The following is a 23,719-nucleotide window of genomic DNA, read 5'->3' on the forward strand; positions in this document are numbered from 1 at the left end:
TTTGTGCTATACAGGTGTGTGGATTTTGACAATGCATAATGTCACATATTCATCATCACAGTATTATACAGAATAGTTTCACCACCCTGAAAATGCTCTGTGTTTAATCTGCCCATCTCTCTTTACTGCCTCCCCTCCCGACCCCTGCCTCATGCAACTACTGATTTTCTTACTATCTCTACAGTAAAGTGGCGATACTTTTATCTTTATCAAAGAGCCATCATAGAAATCAGATAAGATGAGGGGCGCCTGGGTGACTCAGTCAGTTAAGCATCCGACTTCAGCTCAGGTCATGATCTCGCAGTTTGTGGGTTCAAGCCCCACATCAGGCTCTGTGCTGACAGCTCAGAGCCTGGAGCCTGTTTCGGTTTCTGTGTCTCCCTCTCTCTCTGACCCTCCCCTGCTTACACTGTCTGTCTCTCTCTCTCAAAAATAAATTTTAAAAAAATTTAACAAAAAGTTTAAAAAAAAATCAGGTAAGATGATGTTTTTGAATATAGCTAATACAGAGTAAGTAATGAGCAAACAGAAGTTCAGTAGGGAGGTACTTTATGCTGGGTAGCTTTGTCAAGAACAGTGTGAGGTGATAAACTGCTGTATCTTTCAAGGAGTCCAGGTGAATACTCCGTTTCAAATTCATTTATGTGCTTTATTTGTCTCATTAAAAACACATAAATACACACGTCATCATTCATTTTTATTTTGTATTTACCTCCAACCTTATGTTTGATTGATTAAATATAATGTCTTTGTTGAAATGCCTAAATTGTGCATATCCACTTCCATACTGTTTTCCCATGCGATTTGAATTTTTAGTAAAGGACTTTATTTAAACAAGGTCCCTGAGAGTAAAATATATGACTGCTTCACAGACCAGTAGGTTAGTAGGAGCTGGTGCTAGAGGATCAAAGAGCAAAAACAAATCCTTTCCTCTGTTATTTATTATTAACACTGCTAATATTATTTATGTTGTAATATTATCGATATTATTAATTATTAGAAGGAAAAGAGATAGGGACAAAGACAATTGCTTTTGGTTATCTTCTCTCTGAACTCTCTTGCTATGTTTGAAATGTTTCCCATAGGGAGATGGGCATGGAGGAGGGCAGTTGTTGGGATGAGCACTGGGTGTTATATGGAAACCAACTTGACAATAAACTATGAAAGAAAAATAAATAAAAATTAAAAAAATACGTTTCCCATAATTTAAGTCCTACTAGAAGGCAGGACCTATCTCTCACTACAAAAGCCAAAAAAAAAAAAAAAAAACCCCCAAAAAAAGAAAAGTAAAAGGCCACATACTTGCTTTCTCCTCCATTACCTTTGGCAGCGAGGCCAGTAAGTCAGTTGTTCCCATCTGTGGCCTTGAATCTGGACTGGCCATGGCAGAGATGGAGGGTGCTGTAGCGACCGCAGCATTTAGAAATTTTCCGAGAATACCTTTGCTGATTTGGGACTGTCTAGTTTGCACTTGTAATTTTTAGTCCTACATTAAGGCAATGAGTTAAATTCTTTTAATAATGAAGTTAGTTGTCTTTTTTTCTTTCTTTTTCCATTTTGAACTTTTACAATTGGATATATAATAAAATTGGGTAAGTCTCCCAAGCATCATTGTTGGTTTGGGCTTTCTGCCCCAAATTTTAGCAGCTTGTTACCAAATCTCATTTGAATATAAAATAATGCATACCTTTGGTATTTTTTTGGCCAGAGAGTATCATCTGTGTATATAACAGATGCCAAAGGTTGAAGTAAAAGTTAATTGTTCTATAGTTAATCATATAACTTTTTAAAAAACTGCAGTGTATATGTTTTGAGGTATAGTACTATTATTTATGTGCATTTATTAACATTTAAATGCACATTTTTTAAACTAGAATTTTCCTATTAAAAATATATATCCCATATGTTTGAAGTGAAATTAAATATTTTTGCAGCAGGAGGGCTATTAAAAGGGTACATGGAATCCTTTTTGGTCATTAAAGAAAAACAGCCTTCCAAGAACTTGAGCAACTAAGAAAACTTTAAATGAAACTATCTGAAGGTGCTATTTTCAGCCCTTTTATTTATATTTTAAAAACAAAGGAAACAATGTTAGCTCTTTAGCCACAGATGTTTATTTCTGAATTATTTTAATTATGGTAAATTATTAAAATATCATGTTATGTATAATTAATATGTATAACCTGAAAAGATTGTAGTTTAAATAACAAAATCTTTAAAGTAGTAGAAAATGTATGCTTTATTTATTTCATTTATTTATGTATTTATGATGCCTGAGAAATTGATTAATGGTAGTAAACATGATAGTAATAATCATTGTGTAAATAACACCAATAAAGAAACAGTTGTTGGCTTCATTTTCAGGTGGAAAGTCTTCTAGCCTTTTTTTTTTTTTTGTAATGTTTTATTTATTTTTGAGAGAGAGAGAGAGAGAATCTGAATCAGGCTCCAGACTCTGAGCTGCCAGCACAGAGCCTGACTGGAAGTGTTATAGCCTGAAGCAGCTGCTTAGGGTGGCTGGAATCAGGAAACTTGCACCTACTGGCCTTGTGCAAATAATTTGTTCATTTGAAACAAACAGCTAAAAGAAAAAGGAATTTGGTGAAGGGGATTTAAATGAAGGAATAAAAGCTAATCCTGAGCTTAAGCTGCAGTTATTTATGTAAAGCAGGGAACTAGCCATTATATGTTGTATTGATGATGTAATTGAAAGTAATATATATCTTTGAAAAAGATATAGTTACAGTAATAAATGTATTAAATATTAATTAAATTTAGCATTACTTTGCCAGATATTCTAAGCTGAGTTCCTGTCTTTTTGAAAGTAATGAGGTCAAAGGAAAAGTGTTTCTGTTCTTTTAGTTGGAATAGCATATACATTGTTACACGTAAGTATAGGGTTCATGGGGTGCCTGGATGGCCTAGTTGGTTAAGCGTCTGAATCTTGATAATCGCTCAGGTTGTGATCTTCCCATGTGGGGCTCCATACTAAGCTCTCTCCCTCTCTGCCCCTTCCCCCACTCACATGCACGCTTGCGTGTGCACACGCACGCTCTCTTTCTCTCAAAATAAAAAAATAAACTTTTTTTTAAAAAGGTAGAGGGTTCAGTAGAAAGGAAAAGGTAGATGCAAAAGAAGAGATAGTTTATGAAGGAATATAACAGATTCCAGTATATAGGTGAAGGAGTTAACCCTGGAAATAGTTGCTACCTCTGGCCAAGATCCAAGGGAAGGGGGAAGTGGGAGCAATGACAGAAAATTTAATGCAGAGATGGACATTGAGGCAGCTCTCATCGAATACACTTAAATTCTTTCAGTAATTAGCCTTTTTTTTCAGACATATAACAAAAGGCAGTATCCCTAAATTCACAGACTCACAGTATGCAGGGGAAGACAAACTCTAAAATAATCAGATGAAGTTTAGCGTTTAACAAAAGGTGAAAAGTTTGGAGCAGTTTCTGTGGGGCATGTTTTGAGGAGCAGAAATTAATAAAGTGAGTTGTAAGTAGTGATGAAAATCTCTTGCTGGTTGGGCATTAACATGGAGGTGGACTGAACTTTATGGAGCAAGGCTTCGCAGTTTTGGATTAGCTGTGGACAAGGCCTCAGGGTAGGAGATGAGTCAGATGGGCAAGGTGAAAAGATAAGAGGTCACTAGTGCCATCACTGTGACTGCTGTGACTACTTCTAGTGATCATGATAATAGCTCTCATTTATTGTTGGCCTAATATTTGCCAAATGACTTTACATGGATCATCAGATTTAAGCTTCATAACCACCCTGAAAGGAAGATTACCAATAAGTAAATTGAGTTTCAGAAATGCTGCTTGTCCAGTGCTTTCACGTGGTTGTGCACATCAGGGGTTCATGGGGACGGGAGGCCATTGGACATGTCAGATAACCATAAAGTACTTAGTGAAGGCCATTTTTTGAATTCATACAAATACACCATATAGCCATAATGTGGCTGCAGTATAAAATATTTTCCAAGTAACAGTCCCAGCTTTGCGTAAAAACACACACACGGAGTAGGGGGTAAGCTTAAAGGAAATGTGCCAAAATTAGCAGTTTGGATAATTAAATCACAGGGGATTTTTATTTTTGTTTGTATACTCTTCAATTTTTCTGGCTTCTTTAAATGAACATGTTGTTTATTTTGGGTGCCAGGGGTAGGTTATTGACGGAAAGATAGTAGTAGTAAGGAAATTGTTCTAGACACACTAGTAAACGGTGGTGACATGCCACCTTATCTCCTCCACTACCCCATTCCAGAAAAATCCATAATATTCTGAAAACTCAATATCTAATTTACTTTGAAATTACATTTAAGCTTTAGAAATCCACAGATAGTCCATTTACTAATGTATTTGAATACCTTAAACTCTTTTCTACTCTTACAGGATCACTGCAGCAAGCTCCATTCATAGTTATACTAGAACTTCACCTTGTAACGTCATCAGTCAATGAGTGGTTTGTTCAACTTGAGCAGTTGGATGAATAGAAAATAGACTGAGGCTGAGGGGACAGGTGGTAAACAAGAGGGAAATAATAGACTCTATGCTGGGCAGGGAAAGTGATGAACATTTGAATATCCCTGTGATCTTAAATCTGTATGTATACACAGTTTTATATAGTTAGTAATTTAAGTTGATTTCAAGAGGCACTAACTTTATCCCTTTTCCTTGTGACTGGCAAATTCATCAATTTTGTGTATTGTAAATTATTGTACTACAGAATAGTTTCAATACAGGTATCATTTTGACAAGTGACTAGTAATAGTACATTTGGATTTGTGTGTGTGCATCTGTGCACGCACACATGCTCACACAAACACCTTTACCTTTACATTAATAATTTATAGTATTTAGGTAAAATCTTAACAATAAGAAGTGCCTCCTTGTGACAATCATTAGATCTCCAGTCATATTGTGAGTACTAAAAATTAAAAGAATTTCCAAAAGTGAAAATGTACTTAACTAATTTTAGTTTCACAATAAGCTCTTCTTTTTTGTTATAGCCCCATGATTAATTTTATAACTAGAAGCTTGTATCTTTTGTTCCCGTCACCCATTTTGCCCACCCATCATCCCCCACCTCTGACACCCACCAGTCTGTTCTCCTTGTCTCAGAGCTTAGTTTATTTTTTTAAAGATTCTACATATAAGTGAGATCATATGGTATTTGGCTCTTTCTGACTTATTTCATTTTATCTGTTACCCTCTAGGTCCATCCATGTTGTCGCAAACAGCAAGATTTTATTCTTTTTTATCACTGAGTAATATTTCATTGCCTATATGTACACCACAGCTTTCTTTATCCATTCATCTATCAGTGAACACTTAGGTTGCTTCCATATTTTGGCTTTTATAAATAATACTGCAGTGAATATAGGGATGTGTATATATTTTCTAATTAGTGTTTTCATTTTCTTCAGATAAATACCCAGAAGTAGGATTGCTGGATCATATGGTCGTTATATTTTTAATTTTTTGAGGAACCTTCATACTGTTTTCCATATGGCTGTACCATTTGCACTCCTGCCAACAGTGCATGAACATTCCCTTTTCTCTGCACCTTCACCAACACTTGTCAATGTTTTGTCTTCTTTTTCTTATACTAGACATTCTGACAGGCCTTTGAGGTGAAATCTTATTGTGGTTTTGATTTGCATTTCCATAACAATTAGTGGTGTTGAGCATCAATTTTCCTGTACCTGTTGGCCATCCATGTATCTTCTCTGGAAAAATATTTATTCAGATTCTCTTCCAGGTTTATTTTTTAANGGAGAGAGAATGAATGAATGAATGAATGAATCTATCTTAAGCAGGCTCCAAGCTCAGTACAGAGTCCGACATAGGGCTCAATCCATGACCCTGGGATCATGACCTGAGCTGAAATCAAGAGTCAGACATTAAGCCAGCTGAGCCACCCAGGTGCCCCAAGATCCTATACCAGTTTTTAATTGGGTTGTTTATTTTTCGCTGTTGAGTTGCAGAAGTTCTTCATATATTTTGGATATTAATCCCCTATTAGATATATGATTTGCAAATACTTTTCTTCCATTTCCTTTGTTGTTCAGAAGCTTTTAGTTTGTGCGGGGGTATAGCTCAGTGGTAGAGCATTTGACTGCAGAAGCTTTTAGTCTGATGTAGTCCCACTTACTAAGTTTTGCTTTTGTTGCCTTTGCTTTCAATATCAAATCCAAAAAATGATTGCACAGACTGACACCACAGAGCTTACCACCTATGTTTTCTCCTAGGTGTTTTATAGTTTCAAGTCTTACATTCAAGTCTTTGATCCATTTTGAGTTAATTTCTGTGTATGGTGTAAGATAGTGGTTCAGTTTCATTCTTTTCCCTGTGGCTGTCCAGTTTTCCGAAAAACCATTTATTGAAGAGACAGTCCTTTCCCCATTGTATATTCTTGACTCCTTTGTCGTAAATTAATCAGCCATACATGTATAGGTTTATTTCTAGGCTCTTTATTCTGTTCCATTAATCTTGTGTCTGTTTTTATGCCAGTACCATATTGTTTTCATTACTGTAGCTTTATAATACAGTTTTAAATCAAGGAGTGTGATGCCTCCAGGCTTGTTGTTCTTTCTCAAGATTCTTTAGCTATTCTGAATCTTTTGTGTTTCCATATAAATTTTAAGATTGTTCTATTTCTGCAGAAAATGTCATTGGAATTTTGATAGGATTACATTGAATTTGTAGATTGCTTTGGATAGTATGGACATTTTGACAATATTAATTTTTCTAAGCCATTACAGCTTCACAATAAACTTTTGGGACATAATTATATAAATGAATATGAGTGATATAATGATTTTTGACATTGTCTTTTACAATTCAGTATTTAATTACTTTTGATTCAAATTTGTTTTAAAATGTCTGTCATCTCCAGAAGGAAATGATATACATATATACTGCACATTAAAAACTAGTTTAAATATAGACACACTTTTATGACATGCATAAAAAATCAAGTCTTGAGAGAGCTCTGCCAGAAACTTTAAAGATATTGATTATGCAGATATTTGAGTTGCTAATTAGTAGTAGAAGGCTTTTATGTATTCTTTGCTTTCTGGATTCCAGTATTCTCTTTCATTGCCATGTATTCTAATTAATAAGGGGAAATAGTATATGATTTCCTCAGGTATGTGTCCTCGGCCACTTACCCACTCAGACATTTGTACTGTTAAGCCCCCAGGTATGTCAGTGAGTATAATGTTGGAGAAATGAGAGATGGACAAACAAAATGTGAATTCAGTTAAAAACCCAGACTTACCAAAATTTGTAGCATTTACATTGTTAGATCTAATATGCTGGAGTTTATTATATGTAACATGAAATCTAATAAATGCTTAAAGGTGATTCTTAGCTGACTTTGATTGCAGGTAGGGAATTGCAAATTAAGCCTATTAAACTTAAAACAAATTACCAAAAGTCTTCAGTACAGTTGAATGATTTGATTCAGAAATATGAACAGCAAAATTTTCAAAATCATTTAAAAATATTCTTTGAAATGAACTGAATGTGAGATTTGCCTGTACTATTTTGTTTGGTATTTCTGTATATCAATCTGGGGCTTTTGTACTAGGAGAGTAAGTTTTCTGATTTAAAGAATATGTATCCAAACGTCAGAAAATTTCTACCAATTTTATTTTTTGTAGATGGTTTCAGACTCCCTCGCAGGTTTTCTACCACGCGGCAACTGAACATGGAGGAAAAGATGTATATCCAGGGCAATGTCTTTGGGAAGGTTGTGAGCCTTTTCAGCGACAGAGGTTTTCTTTTATTACCCACTTACAGGTATACTTTCTTCCTAAAACTATTTGGTCAGTAATCCTCTGGTTGTATTAAAGATCTTGATGCATATTCTTTTACTTCCTCTTTCTCAAAAAGGATAAGCACTGTTCAAAAGATGCCCTGCTTGCAGGATTAAAACAAGATGAACCAGGACAAGCAGGAAGTCAAAAGTCTTCTACCAAGTAAGGACCATTAGTTTACTTCCTGTTGTACATGCAAAAGGAAAAATCAGAAAAACTAGGCAAAGCATAGTAACAATGAAAGACAGTCTCCTGCATTGGTAGACCAGAATCCTAGGTTCTAGTTGATCCAGCTCTGTCCCAGTCGCTTAAATTCTCTAAGCATCACTTTTCGTATTGGCTAGACCATATGCTCTGTTTCTACTTGGTAGTTGTAATGTTTTGATTATAATTTGTAGACAACTCATTAGAAGTAATGACAGATGATATTTGAGACATCCTTTGTAAACTGGAAATACATGTGTGGTTCTTTGTCCTTTAAGAAAATAGTTGAATGTGTATTCGATAATGGTGAAGAGATTTCTTCTTAACACCTTCTCTCAGGAAAGACCAGGGTGTCATGTGAAGATTGTATGGAAGAGTATACAAACCACACTTACTATCTGGTTATTCCTTTACCTGTTTTTCATGAACACATACTTTAATACATGGCAGAGAAGTTCTAGTTGGTTATAAATTCCTGTGAGATCCTCATTAAATTTATATAGTACTTATCTCCTATTCTGTTTCTAACTGAGGCCTTTAGTTATAGATTTGGTAACCTAAATAACGTTTCACTTTCAAAAATGTGAAGATAAGGGGCTGGCTCAGTCGGTTAAGCGTTCGACTGACTCTTGATTTCAGCTCAGGTCACGATCTCGCAGTTCATGAGACTGAGCCCCACTTCAGGCTCTGACAGTGCTGAGCCTGCTTGGGATTCTGTCTCTCCTGTCTTCCCCTCCCTCACTCACATTCTTTCTCTGTCTTTCTTAAAAATAAATGAATAAACATTTTTTAAAATGTCAAGATAAATTAGTTTTTCACCATTTATTGAGATGCTGCTATGTCCTGGGCATTGTGCCAGACATACAGAATTCTTAAGAACAAGATCTAGTCTATAACTTCACAGAACTGAAATTCTAGAAGAACTAGAAGTATAGAAATGCAGAAGCTACTTACATACTTTTATTCATCCCATCACTACTTGGTGAGCACCTACTATGTGCTAGGCACTAAGGTATGATATATGAGGTATATGTGACCAAGGTATGTTCTGCCATTCAGTATCTAGAAACCCAGTGAAAGATAGAAGTGTTCTTATATCTAAAATGAGGACATGCTCAAGACACTGAGAGCCCACCTACATCAATAAATCAATGTAGGAAACCAAGGAAGGCTTTCTGATCGAAGTGCATCCATTGAGACTCAAAGAATGAGAATGAGGAGTAATAAGCCGAGAGTCTCACAAGCCGTAATCATGAGTTTGGGTTTTATCCTAAAGGCAAGGGAAAGTAATTTTTCTGCCAAATATGTTTTTCTGTAATTCTCACTGTAATTAATTTGTGTATATTAGTATATAAGAATATGTTAGAATATGTTTGATTTTGTTTAAATTTGGAGGAAGCAATATTTAATATATCAGTTACAATCAATCAAAAATATCTGTCACTTATACTTAAAATCCAGTAACAGTTGTATCCATATATAGATATTATCTGTAGACATAGATATGGATATGTGTGGCTCACACTTTTAAGATGGCTTTTACGTGAACTTACTTAATATTCAGAATTAGTTTACTTATATTTAAAAGTGCCAGGGGGCACCTGGGTGGCTCAGTTGGTTTAAGCATCTGACTCTTGATTTCAGCTCAGGTCATGATCACACAGTTGGTGGGTTTGAGCCCCATTGTCAGGTTCTGTACTGAGAGTGCAGAGCCTGCTTGGGATTGTCTCCCTCTGCCCCTCCCCTGCTCTCTCTTGGTCTCTCTCCGTCTCTCTCTCTCAAAAATAAATAAACAAACAAACTAACAAACAAACAATCTTTTAAAAAAAAAAAAAGTGCCAGAAATAGTCCCACACTACATATGTGAAACCTGAAGCACAGAGGGGCAAACTGAGATTTTTCAGAGTCACACATGTACTCACAGTGTCAGAAATAGACAGGGTTTCCTCATGTGTGAGCCATTGTTCTTTCCACCATCGCCTCACAAGAATGCAACAGATAGCGATGCAGTTTTTCTGCTTGGCCGAGGAAATCTGGCATAGTTTGAATCTTTTATATAAAACCTATCTCTGCAGTCCCTCCATTCTGTATCTTTCATAAAGGACAGTAGAAATATGCTGAAAGGATTGACTGAAATGATCAAATAATGGGTAGTGTTTAGTAAAAATAACTTGCAACTCAAACTGTAGACTATTTTCTTTTTTGTTAAAATCTTCAAACTACATTTCAAAGTGTGAACTCCATAGCTTTGATACTGTGTTGTATTGATTTTGATCGCATGTTTACCGGCACAGTAACTTTAAAGATGGACTGCACTAGAACATCTGTTGTTTGCTTTAAAATTGATAGGTTGGAAAATAAAAGACTGGAAACCTCACCCTGATACTGAGAGCCCCTTTGCCTGTGCTGACACAAAGTAAATGATAACACTGGGCCATGGGAGCTTGTGTTTATCCTGTATCCGGTTTCAAAGTAACCGCCGAGGGGCTGCCAGGTTGGTCATCCTTGTCAGTCCTTCACATCATGTTGACAGTCTCTCTCTCCTCAATGCAGGCAGCCTGCTGTAGGGGGCACCAGCTCAACGCCTAGAACACAAAAGGCCATTGTGAATCATCCCAGTGCTGCCCTTATGGCCCTTAGGAGAGGATCAAGAAACCTTGTCTTTCGAGATTTTACAGTAAGCAGACCTTGAAAGCCTTATGTGTAAAGGTGTGAGCACGTATGATTTAGATCTTTATTCTTTTCTTTTCCTTTCTTTTTAAGGATGAAAAAGAGGGACCAATAACTAAACACATCCGACTAACAGCTGCCTTAATATTAAAAAATATTGGTAAATATTCAGAATGTGGTCGCAGGTGAGTAATCTCTTTTCGATAGCCAAAGTGAATTTAGATTGTTTTACATGTAAGTTGATAAAACTAGATAACTGTTTTATTCATTGTTTTTCTCATCAATTTTGTGAATATGTCCAAAAGCTTATTCCAACATCAGGCCATCAGGATTTTAAAAGCCAAAAACATAGGGGCACCTGGATGGCTCCGTCAGTAGTGTCAAGCCCTTGATTTAGCTCGGGTCATGATCTCGGGGTTCATGGGTTTGAGCCCCACATTTGGCTCTGCACAGGCAGTGCAGGGCCTGCTTGGGACTCTCTGTCTCTCCATCTCTCAGCCCCTCCCCAATTCACACTATCTCTCTGTCTCAAAATAAACAAACTTAAAAAAAGAAGCCAAAAGTGTAGAAGTTGAAACAACCAAAAGATGATCTTTTAATTTGTCTTATTAATTTTCTTGCTGGCCATAGTATTTAGAGCAAAAAGTAGATTTACTAAAGAGAAACGTTAGGAGTCTGTTTGGGGAGTGGGGAGAGTCACTTGGAAAGTGAATGTGTATCATTTGAAGCCTGTGGAATTAGGGTGGAATTTAGTTTGGTAACTGACATTTTAATGATGCCATCAAAGTCATAGATATTGCTAAGATTGACTTTAATGCTCTGAAGTTTAGAACTTACTTTCTAATGAACTTAAGCAAGAGAAAACTCAGGATTTTATAGACCTGTAGAAACTAGAATTGATAACTCTAATCCTGAGAGAGCAAATGTGGAATGTCCTGTTGATGCCTTTTGAACTTTGTCTCCCTTGAAGCTTGTCTGTAATTTTCTAGCCTGCCTTCTGTATCGTCAACTGACTCAGGCTCTTTTCCTGAGAAGTTGTCCTCTGAGGCACCCTGCCTTCTAGCTAGGGACTCCCTCTCAGAGTTTCTCCCCTCTTATATGCTTTTAGTCCTATCTCCTAAATACATCCTGAATCCACCTTAGTTCTCTCCACCCCTCGCATTTTGACCTTGCTTTAGTTCTTTCATATTTCTTGCAATCCCTCCAGCTGGATTTTCCCAATATAAAAACAGCGGTATCAGTTACTAAAGAAAAAGCAATGAATTTGAGTCTGTCAAACTTGTGTAAATTAAAGATGAAAAAGCTTAAAACTAAAGTTTAAAAAACTCTATTTGCAATGCCAGAGTTACTATGTTTTAGTGTATACAGTGTTCTCACAGATGAAGAAAAAGAATTCTGAACATTCAAAAAGAAAAATAAGCAGTTTTTCAGAAAAAAAAGAAATATGAAGGCTTAGTAACCATATAGGAACACCAGCATCTTATTCATTCGCAACATGATTTCTTCCTACCTTTCTCACTATATTTCCCTCTCCCTTTTTGCTTCATAGCCTACATTTCAGTTTCAGCCCAGCTAAGCCGCATGCAGATTTCTAATCTTCCTATACACTTTCATGTTGCACGTTTGTACCTTTCTTTCAGTACCTACTTACCCTGTGCTGCTGGCCTGTTGATGATCTGGAAACCCTTCATGACCAGTCAGATAGCAGCTTCTGTGTGCTGCTTCCTGTGCTGTGTTCCCCTTCCCCATAGTGCTTGTTCTTCTCTGCTGTGTAACCTATCTCGTAACATTTAATCTTGTTTTGTAAATAGTTTTTATATGGCCATTTTCACCTACTGACATGTGTGTAGACTTTCTCTGATTAATCTTTGTAGCCTAAACACCTGGCACAGTACTCAACATGTGGTAGATAATCTCTGTTTTCTCTTCATCCTTAAGATTCAACTCAGGGGTTACCTCTTCCTTTCCTGACATCTTCCTCACTAGCCCACCTCTGACCTAGGGTGCCTTGGGTACTCCCTACCACTTCACACCTTGCGTTTTACCACCCTAGGTGGTGAGCTCCTTGAAAGCAGGGACTGAATATTGATTTTCATTTTTGTGCCCTCCGTGCCTACCATAGTATTTGGATTGTAAAAGCAATTTAATAAGTATTTGATTGATAGACAGATGGAAGGAAAGAAGTCTCAACAAATCCATTCTTTTCTAGAGTTCTGATCTAGAATTTGTGAAGATAATTAGAATTCTAAAAATAAATTTTATGAGTGCCAGGGTGGCTCATTCAGTTAATCATCCAGCTCTTGATTTCAGGTTCATGGGTTTGAACCCTACGTCAGGCTCTGCAGTAAAAACATGGAGCCTGCTTGGGATTCTCTCTCCCTCTCCCTCTCCCTCTCCTTCTCCCTCTCCCTCTCTCTCTCCCTCTCTCTCTCTCTCCTCCCTCCTTTCCCCCATCCCTCTCCCCTGCTCTCTCCCTCTCTCAAATAAAAAAACTTTAAAATAAAAGCAAAAATAAAAGCTAAAAACTTAGCATTTTACCTCCTTCAAATTGTACATTCTTAGGCTTATAGCAATAGAGCCTCTTTGGGTAGATCTAATAGGATTATTGAGCCAAAAGTTTTCATTCTGCTGTTTTTGTTTTGTTGTTGATTTTGTTATTTTCTATATAACTCTGAACTTTCCAAACATCTTGTGGTGTCTTCAGTTACTATGATCTTAGAAGAGCAGAATCCATTAAATTCTTAGCGTTCACCCTCCCAGTGCAGGTTGAACAGCAGAACTTCATTCCGACATCTCCAGTGATGTGGAGTCTGGCTTAGCAAGAATATGGACAGAATCTGGCAAAACCTATAAAAGTAAAAAAGAGCGTGTAGGAAATCAGCTGCAAAAGATAATTCTCTGTTGAGATTTCTCATCTCTGGTGGAATAAGTAACAGGGTATGGTTTTTTTAGACTAAAGCCAACTCTATTTGGTAATAAAAAAAATTGCATGTTGATAGGAAGATATGTGGAAATTTATCTTCATTCTTGTACGGTATACTGAACAGTATGAAATATCAACGTTTTTAAATTTGAAATGCAGAATCTGTTGATATAATGTAAAATGTTTAAATACATTTTATCTCCATTCTTCTTATTTTTTTAATGTTTATTTCTGAGAGAGAGCATGAGCAGGGGAGGGGCAGAGAGAAAGGGAGACACAGAATCTAAAGCAGGCTCCAGGCTCTGAGCTGTCAGCACAGAGCTTGACACGGGGCTCAAACTCATGAACTGCGAGATATGACCTGAGCCAAAGTCAGACGCTTAACTGACTGAGCCACCCAGGCGCCCCCAGTGTATTTACAACAAAGCTACAGTAATCAAAACGGTGTATTACTGGCATAAAGACAGACATAATAATCATTCAGTGGAGATGAATAGAGCCCAGACAGAAGTCCTGGCATATATGGTCAAATGATTTGCATTAAGATGCCAATTCTCCATTCAATGAGAGAAAGACAGATGGAGCTGGGAAAACTGGATATTCACATGCAAAAGAACAAAGTTGAACCCTTACCTAACACCATATACAGAAATTAACTCAACATGGATCCAAGACCTAGAAATAAGAGCTAAAACTGTAAAACTCTTAAAATATCTGAGGAAATTTCATGACGCTGGATTTGACAGTGATTTGTTGGATATGACGCCAAAGAAGCAGGCAACAAAATGAAAACTAAATTGAACTTCAGCAAAAGTAGAAACTTATGCACCAGTGGACATTATTAACAGAATAACAGAATGGCAGAAAATAATTGCAAATTGCATATCTGATAAAGCAGTTAAAATTAAAATGTAGGATGTATAACGAACTCCTAAAACTCAACAACATAAAACAAATAATCTGATTTTTAAAATGGGCAGGGGCACCTGGGTGACTCAGTCATTTAAGCATCCAACTGTTGACTTCAGCTCAGGTCATGATCTCAGGATTCGTTAGTTCAAGCCGCACATAGAATCCCTGCTTGGGATTCTCTTTCTCTCCCTCTCCCCGTCTCTCTCTATCCCTCTCCCTCTCCCTCTCCCACTCCCTATCTCCCTCTCTCCCTCTCCCCTTCTCCCCTTCCCCTACTTGTGTGCATACTTTATTTCTCTCTCTCTCTCTCAAGATAAATAAACTTATCAAAAAAATAATAATAAAGTAAAAATTATTGGAAGACTTGAATAGACATTTCACCAAGGAAGGTAAACAAATGGCCTTTAACCACATTGAAATATGTTCAACATTATTGGTTATTAGAGAAGCACAAATCAAAACCAGAATGAGATGCCACTTCACAGTTATTAGAGTTTATTATTTAGGGGCTCAGTTGGTTGAGTCTCTGATTCTTTTTTTTTTTTTTCCTGAGAGAGAGAGAGAGAGAGAGAGAGAGAGGCAGCATGAGCAGGGAGGTCAGAGAGAGAGAGGGAGACACAGAATCCAAAGCAGGCTCCAGGTTCTGAGCTGGCTGTCAGCACAGAGCCCGACGTGAAGTTTGAAGCCACGAACCATGAGATCATGCCCTGAGCCGAAGTCGGACGCTTAACCAACTGAGCCACCCAGGCACCCCAGAGTGTCTGATTCTTGATTTGGGCTCAGGTCATGATCCTGGGATCATGGGCTCCATACTAAGCATGGAGCCTGCTTAAGATTGTCTCACTTTGCCTCTCCCCACTCCCCATCGCGTGCAGGCACATGCATTCTCTCTCGCTCTCTCTTTTAAAAAAACAAATGTTGACATAGATATGGAGAAATTGGAACCCCTGTGCATTGCTGATAGAAATATAAAATGGTACAGCCACTGTGGAAAACAGTATTTTGGTTCTTCCAAGAATTAAGTATAGGATTGCTATTTGATCCAGCAATTCCACTTCTGGGTGTATACACAAAAGAAAGTAGAGAATTCAAACAACAACAAAGGAGGAATTTGGGGGGAAATGGGGAGTGACTGCTAATGGGTGTTAGATTTCTTTTTGAAATGATGAAAATATTCTAAAACTGTGGTGATGGTAGCACAATTCTGTGAATATTCTAAAAACCACCAAATTGTATACTTAACTGAATTGTATGGTATATGAATTATATCAATAAAGCTATAAAAATTAATTTTAAAAAATTAAGTGGTAATATAAAGTTTTTAATGGAATATAGTAGTCCCCTACTTCATTCTTCCTAGCGACCCTCAACAGAGAGTTTTCAACAGTTTGAACTAATTTTTTTTTTGGTATTTGCCTCCGTATTTCTAAATAATATTCTTACGTTACTATTTCTTAATTTACCTATTTTACACATTAACTGTTGACACTCTTTCTAAAGAATTGAATACTCTTAAAACCTCTCTCCTGCTTTTCCTTTCCTCATAATATTGTTCCATCACAGTTTTGAGTTAAATCTTAAATCAAAAATTGTCAGATTGTTGATGCTCATCCAAGTGCTACTATTATTAAGTTTTCTTCCTTTCTTTGTATTTCTGGGGTTAATGATTGCCTTGCTTTTTGTTTAGCTTTTTATGGACCTAATGCTGATTAGGTCCATAAATGATATATTTCAGTATTTCTCAAGCCCTTATATAAGTTATCCAAATGCCCAAACATAGTTGTTACACCTCTCTCACCTTTACATTTTTTTCCCTGCCGTCTAGACAGCTTGCTTTCTAGACCTTGTACGCAGCCATTCTCAGGAATTCCTTCAGTATTGAATCCCTTTTTCTTGTATTCAGATTATTTCCTTTACTTGATTTACTCACTCATCATGCTAAAGCATACCCTCCAATAAATAAAAATAAATAAAAAACCCCACAGGTCTGAAATGTCTTTATTCTGACTAATGATAGTTTGACTAGATTTAAAATTCCAGATTTAAAAGCCCTTTTTTTTCTTTTTTTTCTTTTTTTAAGTCTGTGAGAGCACTGTCTAATGTCTTCTAGCATGCAGCTTTGCTGTTAAGAAGTCTGTAACTTTCTGGCTTCCATTCTGTGTTTGTGATCTATTTTCCATCCTAGAAGGGTTCAGGATTTTTCCCCCTTTAATTTCTGATATTCTGAAATTCTTTGATGTTGTATCTTAGTGTAGGTGTTTTGTTGTTGTGTTCATTAAAGTGCACATTTCATTTCAGTGAATACTTTCAATCAAGAGATTCCTGTCCTTCAAAATGGGAATTTTTCTTGAATGTCTCTTTTTATAATTCCTTGCCAACCATTGACTCTGTTCTCCATTTCTAAACTTCTCTCTTTTGGATGCTAGACCCTCACAGATTGATCCTCTAATTTTCTTTTCTCTCTTAGCTTTCATTTTTGTCTGTTTAATGTATTTCCTGGGAATTTCCTTGACTTTATCATTAAATCTATTGAAATTTTACTCAGGCTATCCTGCTTTCATTTCTAAGAGCTCATTCAGAGTGGCAGTGTTACTGTTTTAAACACCCTGTTCATATGTTGAATACAGTGCCTTCTCATCTCTCTGAGGATATTAATGCTAGGATTTTTAATTTTTTTTCTCTTTTCCTCTAAATTCTTCAAATGAGGGACACCTCGGTGGCTCATCTGTTGAGCATCCAACTCTTGTTTTCAGCTCAGGCTCAGGTGCTGGGACTGAATCCTACATTGGACTCTGCACTGAGTGTAGAGCCTGCTTGGGATATTCTCTCTCTCTCTCTCTCTCTCTTTCCCTTCTCCCCCTTCACTCTCCTTCTTTTTCTCTCTCTCTCCCTCTGCCCCTCTTCCTTGCTCTCTCTCTTTCTCTCTTCTCTCTCTCAAAAACAATAAATTCCTCAAATGAGTATTTGGGCTTTACTTTTTATAGTGAGAGTAAAATATCAACACACTAATTAGAAGCTCTGAGTATGTGATCTCCACTTGTCACTGGTGATTCCCATTTTTGGTGATCCCTGATGATCCAGTTTTTTTTTTGTTTTTTTTTTTAGAAGCTCTTCAAATATCAGTCTCTAGAGAGAGATTTTGTTTCTCCAGGAAAGAATCTCTGATTTTCTTGCGTTTGGAAGTAGGCAGTTTGGAGGATGGTCAATGTGAAATCCTGTGTTCTGGAAATGGAATGGGAGAGGGGAACCAGGAGGATCCCATTTTTGTCCAATTGATTCCTTATCCCCTGTAGTCCTAACCTTTCTGGTTTAGTTTCTTCAGAAAATTTTCTTTAATTCATTTTGGTACTATTTTGGGAGGGAAAGGAGAAAAACTGTGTTCAAACTGCCAAGTGTCTTAAATTGTGTTGACTAATGCTACTTACAAATTATTTTCGATATCTATTAAGTATATTAAAGTGACACAACGTTTATCCTTTGTTATATCAAAAAATAAACCTTGAAATTTGAAGTTGAAATACCATTGTATACAACAAAATGGGCATATTTTATCTACTGAGTGCTTATTTCTTTAAAACCCCAAAAAGTAAAAGATATTCATTTATATCAAAAATAAAATTGTTATGGGACACCTGGCTGGCTCAGTTGGTGGCGCATGTGATTTCTTGATCTTGAGGTGGTGGGTTTGAGCCCCTATGTTGGATGTAGAGATTACTTAAAAAAAAGTAGACCTTAAAAAAAAAGAAAATGTTACCTTAAAGTCATCCTGGTGATTTAAATTTAGTCTTTCTAAGTTTTATCCATGTGACATAAAAATAATACTTTTGAGGTGTCTTTGTGGCTCAGTTAAGTGTCTGACTTGAGCTTAGGTCATAACCTCACAATTTGTGGGTTTGAGCTCCACATCAGGCTGTCTGCTCTCAGCATGGAGCCTGCTTTGGATCCTCTGTCCCCCTTTCTCTCTCTTTTCTGCCCCTTCCCTGCTCATACTCTCTTTCTCAAAAATAAACTTTTAAAAAAAGTAAAATATTTTTAAAATAATATTTTTAATGTTTTATTTATTTTTGAGCGAGAGAGAAAGAGAGAGACAGTGTGAGCAGGGGAGAGTCAGGGAGAGGGAGACACAGAATCCGAAGCAGGCTCCAGGCTCTGAGCTGTCAGCACAGAGCCAGATGCAGGGCTCAAACCCACAAACCGTGAGATCATGACCTGAGCCGAAGTCAGATGTTTAACCAAACTGAGCCACCCAGGTGCCCCAAGAAAATGTTTTTAAATACTATTTTTAAACTGTCAATTTGGAAAAATATTGTAATTGGTGAAATTTTTGAAGCTGAAAGTTTTTTCTTTATCAAAGTATTCACTAATATAGGAAAAAATAATTTGAACCCANTAACTGAAGTATAATATAAGTGTTAGTTTCAGGTGTACAATAATATAAAGGTAATGAACAATTCTATACATTACTCAGTGGTCATCAATATATAAGTGTACTTTTCATCCCTTTAACTATTTCACCCATCCCCTCACCTACCTCCCTGTTAGCAACCACCAGTTTGTTTTCTCTATGTAAGAGTCTTTTTTTTTTTTTGTCTCTTTTTTGTTGGTTCATCTGTTTTGTTCCTTAAATTCTACATGATTGAAATCATATGGTATTTGTCTTTCTCTGATATAATTCACTTAGCATTATACACTCTAGGTCCATCCATATTGTTGCAGATGGCAAGACTTCATTCTTTTATGACTAATATCCACACGCGTGCTCACAACTACATCTTTGTTATCCATTTATCTGTGGATGGTCAGTTGGGTTGCTTCTGTATCTTGGCTATTGCAAATAACACTGCAGTAAACATAGGGGTGCATTTATCTTTTCAAATGATTTAAGTTATTTTAAAATCAAGTTTTATAGGACTTTATTTCTTTTCTAGAAAAAATTGTAGAAATGTCATAATTCACTTAAAAATTTGTTTAGGAGCACCTGGTTGGCTCAGTCGGGTTAAGCAAACAACTCTTTTTTTTTTTTTTTTTAATTTTTTATTGTTTTATTTATTTCTAGGAGAGAGAGAGAGAGAGACAGCGTGAGCAGGGGAGGGTCAGAGAGAGAGGGAGTCACAGACTCTGAAACAGGCTCCAGGCTCTGAGCTGGCAGTCAGCACAGAGCCCGACACGGGGCTCGAACCCACGAACCACTAGATCATGACCTAAGCGAAAGTCGGACGCTTAACCGACTAAGCCACCCAGGCGCCCCAAGCAAACAACTCTTAATTGCAGCTCAGGTCATAATTTCATGGTTTGTGAGTTGGAGCCATGCTGTGAGCGCGGAGTGTGCGACGCTCTCTCTCCCTTCCTGCCTCTCCCTCACCAGCTTGTGCTTGCACACATGTGTTCGCTCTCTTAAAATAAACTTAAAAAATTTTGTTTTATCAATTTTTGAAATAAATCATACCTAAATTTTAAAAACCAGAAGTGTATAAACCTCAATGAATCAGCACAGAGCAAAACACCCACATAATCAGACATCCAATTTCAGAAGTAGAGGAGGGGCACCTAGGTGGCTAGGTAGGTTAAGCAACTGACTCTTGATTTTAGGTCAGGTCATGATCTCAGTTCATGAGATTGAGCCCTGCACCCTGCAGTGGGGCTTTGTGCTGAGTGCAGAGTCTGCTTAAGATTGTCTCTCTCCCTCTCTGTTACCCCTCCCGCTGTCTCAGAAATAAATAAATGAACATTAAAAAAGAAAATAGAGGAACACCACTACTGCACAGTTCCTGTAGTCCCCACTTGTCTTTATCCCATTTTCTTTGTTGGGATCGCTATCCTGATGTTACACCATAGAATTTTACCTCATTTTGAACTTCATATAAGTAGAATCATATGGTATATATTCTCTCATGTTAGCTTTTTTACTCAACTTTTTTTGTGAAATTCATTCATGGTACATGTAGCAGTACATTGTTCATATTCTTGCAGTATACGATTCTGTTCTATGAATATACCCAAATTGTTCCTTCCATTCTACTTTTGGTAGGCATATTGGTTGTTTTCAGTTAGGGGCTATTAGGGGGTGCCTGGGTGGCTCAGTCGGTTAAGCCTCCGACTTCAGCTCAGGTCATGATCTCACGGTTTGTGAGTTCAAGCCCCATTTCGGGCTCTGTGCTGGCAGGTAGCTCAGAGCCTGGAGGCTGCTTCACATTCTGTATCTCCCTCTCTCTCCGACCCTCTCCTGCTCACGCTGTCTCTCTGTCTCTCTGTCTCTCTGTCTCTCTCTCTCTCTCAGAAATAAATAAATAAATAAATAGTGCCCCTATGAACATTCTATACATGTTTTTGGCCATTTATGTATATATTTCTATTGAACTTTTAAGAATGATTGATTGGTGATTCAAAGGATATTACAACTTGAATACATAAAGCCAAAAATTCCAAAGCCAAAAATTTTATATCCTCCAGCGATGGAGGAGTGTCACAGTTGCTCCACATACTTGGCAACATTTGCTACTATAATTTTAATTTTTAATTTTAGCCATTTTGGGGGATGTGTACAGTATGGAAACTACATAAAAGCAAATATCAAAATAGCCAAAAAACATGAAAAAATGGCTAACTCCTTAGTCCAGGGTTATTTTAATGAAGGCACTAAGTTCTTGGGTTATCTCAATGCTGGTTGATTTTTTTTTTCTGACATTTATTGTGAAATTTTTCACACATAAGGTAAACTTGACATGCAGTGAACACCTATATACCAATCACCTAAACTTTTTTTTTTAACATTTATTTATTTCTTTTTGAGAGAGAAAGAGCACAAGTGGGGGAGGGGCAGAGAGAGAGGGAGACACAAAACCCAAAGCAGACTCCAGGCTCTGAGCTGTCAGCACAGAGCCAGACATGGGGCTCAAACCCACAAACCAAGAGATCATAACCTGAGCTGAAGTCGGACGCTTAACTGAGCCACTCAGGTGCCCCTCACCTAGTTTTTACCATTGACTTTTTACTTTACCTTTCTTACCATAGACCTATCTCCATCCTTCCATTTCCGGCTGAATTTTACCATTTTTCTCCTTACCCCTCAGCATCGTTCTGTTCTTTTGTAGACTGTTCATTTTTATAATCTTTCTTCTTTATACACATCACCACATCACTATCATAATTTTAGGGGTAGAAAATTTCTTTTTAAGTTACAAATTAAAAAGAAATAGCTGCTTTTATGGAGTAATGTCACGTTCAGATGATAAGCTGAATATTGCCTGCTTTCACTTAATGAAGAGAATAAAATTTTAATCATACCTTGAATATAATTTTTATTTTCAAGCCCTCTCTTTTTTTTTCATTTTTTAAAATTTTTTGTTTATTTTTGAGAGAGAGAGATCACGAGTGGGAGAAGGCCAGAGAGAGAGAGAGAGAGGGAGACACAGAATCAGAAGGAGGCTCCAGGTCTGATCTGTCAGCACAGAGCCCAACGCGGGGCTCGAACCCATGAGCTGTGAGATCATGACCTGAGCTGAAGTCGGACATTTAACCGACTGAGCCACCCAGGCGCCCCACAAGCCCTCTCTTAAAAGCACCCATCTTATACCTCTCCAACTATTTTCTGACATGATCTAAATTTATATTTAATTTTATCTTAATTGTGTCAGGAACAGTTAATATAATATGAGATCTAACCTCTTAACAAGTTGTTGTGTATAATACATTATGTTTGACTATAGGTACAGTGTTGTACGTGTATCTCTCAAGCTTATTCATCTTGCTTAACTGAAACTTTATGTCCGTTGATCCCATTTCCACCTTTGCCCTCAGCCCCTGACAAACACCATTTCACTCTTTTATTCTGTGAATTTGGCAACTCTAGAAACATCTGAATTTTCTAGAAGCATGAATGAAGCTTGATACAGAATTATGCCTTGCATAATTAGAAAGGTCTAATATTTAGAAAGGTCCATGGAGAAAAATCAGTCAGATGATCTTGTCTAATTCTGCCACTACTGTTTAGCTAGAAAGTCATTTCAGTTTGAGATGCCTCAAGATGTCCTCAAGTTACTCATCTGTAAATTGAAGGTTAAACTAGTTTTTTACCTTTTGCTACAATATATTAACATTACTGGGTGCAGAACTATGTATTGTTTCTTTAAAATTTTTTAAAAATAAAAATAAATTAAAAATAAAAACATAAAAATTTAGAGTTTTGGGGGTGTCTGAGTGGCTCAGTCGGTTAAGCATCTGACTTCAGTTCAAGCCATGATCTCATGGTTCATGGATTCAAGCCCCATATTGGGCTCTGTGCTGACAGCTCAGAGCCTAGGCCTGCTTCGGATTCTGTGTGTCTCTGTCTCTGCCCCTCATCTGCTCGCACTCTGTCTCTGTCTCTGTCTTTCTCAAAAATGAATAAACATAAAAAATTTAATTAAAAAAATTTAAAGTTTTGTAAGCTTTGTTTTTTTTGTTTTTTGTGTTTAGATTCCACATATTAGTGAAATTATATTTGTTTTTCTTTGACTCACTGTACTTAGCATAATACCCTCTAGGTCCATCCTTGTTGTTGCAAATGGTAAGATCTCATTCTTTTTTTGTTTTTTTAATGATTGAGTAGTATTCTATTGTGTGTATATACCACATGTTTACCCATTCATCTGTGGATGGACACTTAGGTGCTCCCATACCTTGGCTATTATAAATACTGCTTCAGTAAACCTAGTAGTGCATGTTTCTTTTGAAATTAGCTTTTTCATTTTCTTTGGGTAAATACTCAGTACTGGGATTACTGGATTATATGATATTTCTATTTTTAAGAAATTTTTTTGAGGAACCTTAAATATTTGGTAGAATTTACCAGAGAACCTCTGAGACTGGTGTTTTCTGTTTGGGGAGTTTGTTTTTTGTTTTGTTTTGTTTTTTAATCATTCAATTTATTTAATAGATCTAGGCCTATTCAGATAATCTGTTTCACAGTGTGTGATGTTTGGAAGCCTGTTTTTTTTTCAAGGAAGTGGTCTGTTTCACCTAGAGTTTCAAATTTGTGGGCATCATGTTATTCAAATTTGTGGGCATCATGTTATTCATTCTTTGTTGCCTTTAATGTCCACAGGATCTGTAGGGATCCTTGGTACCTTTCCTTCTTTCATTTCCAATATTAGTAATTTGTATACACACTGTTTTTTCTTAGCATGTCTTAGATACTCATT

The 23,719-nt window shown here is 36.9% G+C and overlaps 1 protein-coding gene across 1 annotated transcript in view; it reads left to right on the plus strand.

Moving 5' to 3' along the window:
- The window catches only part of LOC144222951 (AT-rich interactive domain-containing protein 2), a 166,141-nt gene that overhangs the window by 139,905 nt on the left and 2,517 nt on the right, over positions 1–23,719 (plus strand). The window contains exons 16-19 of the mRNA XM_077753660.1: positions 7,676–7,814; positions 7,908–7,993; positions 10,589–10,712; positions 10,799–10,890. Coding sequence (XP_077609786.1) covers positions 7,676–7,814; positions 7,908–7,993; positions 10,589–10,712; positions 10,799–10,890 — 441 coding nt within the window. The remainder of the gene's footprint in view (positions 1–7,675; positions 7,815–7,907; positions 7,994–10,588; positions 10,713–10,798; positions 10,891–23,719) is intronic.

This window comes from Crocuta crocuta, unplaced genomic scaffold, assembly GCF_008692635.1.
Source record: "Crocuta crocuta isolate KB4526 unplaced genomic scaffold, BGI_CrCroc_1.0 scaffold30, whole genome shotgun sequence".
NCBI classification, from domain to species: Eukaryota; Metazoa; Chordata; class Mammalia; order Carnivora; family Hyaenidae; genus Crocuta; species Crocuta crocuta.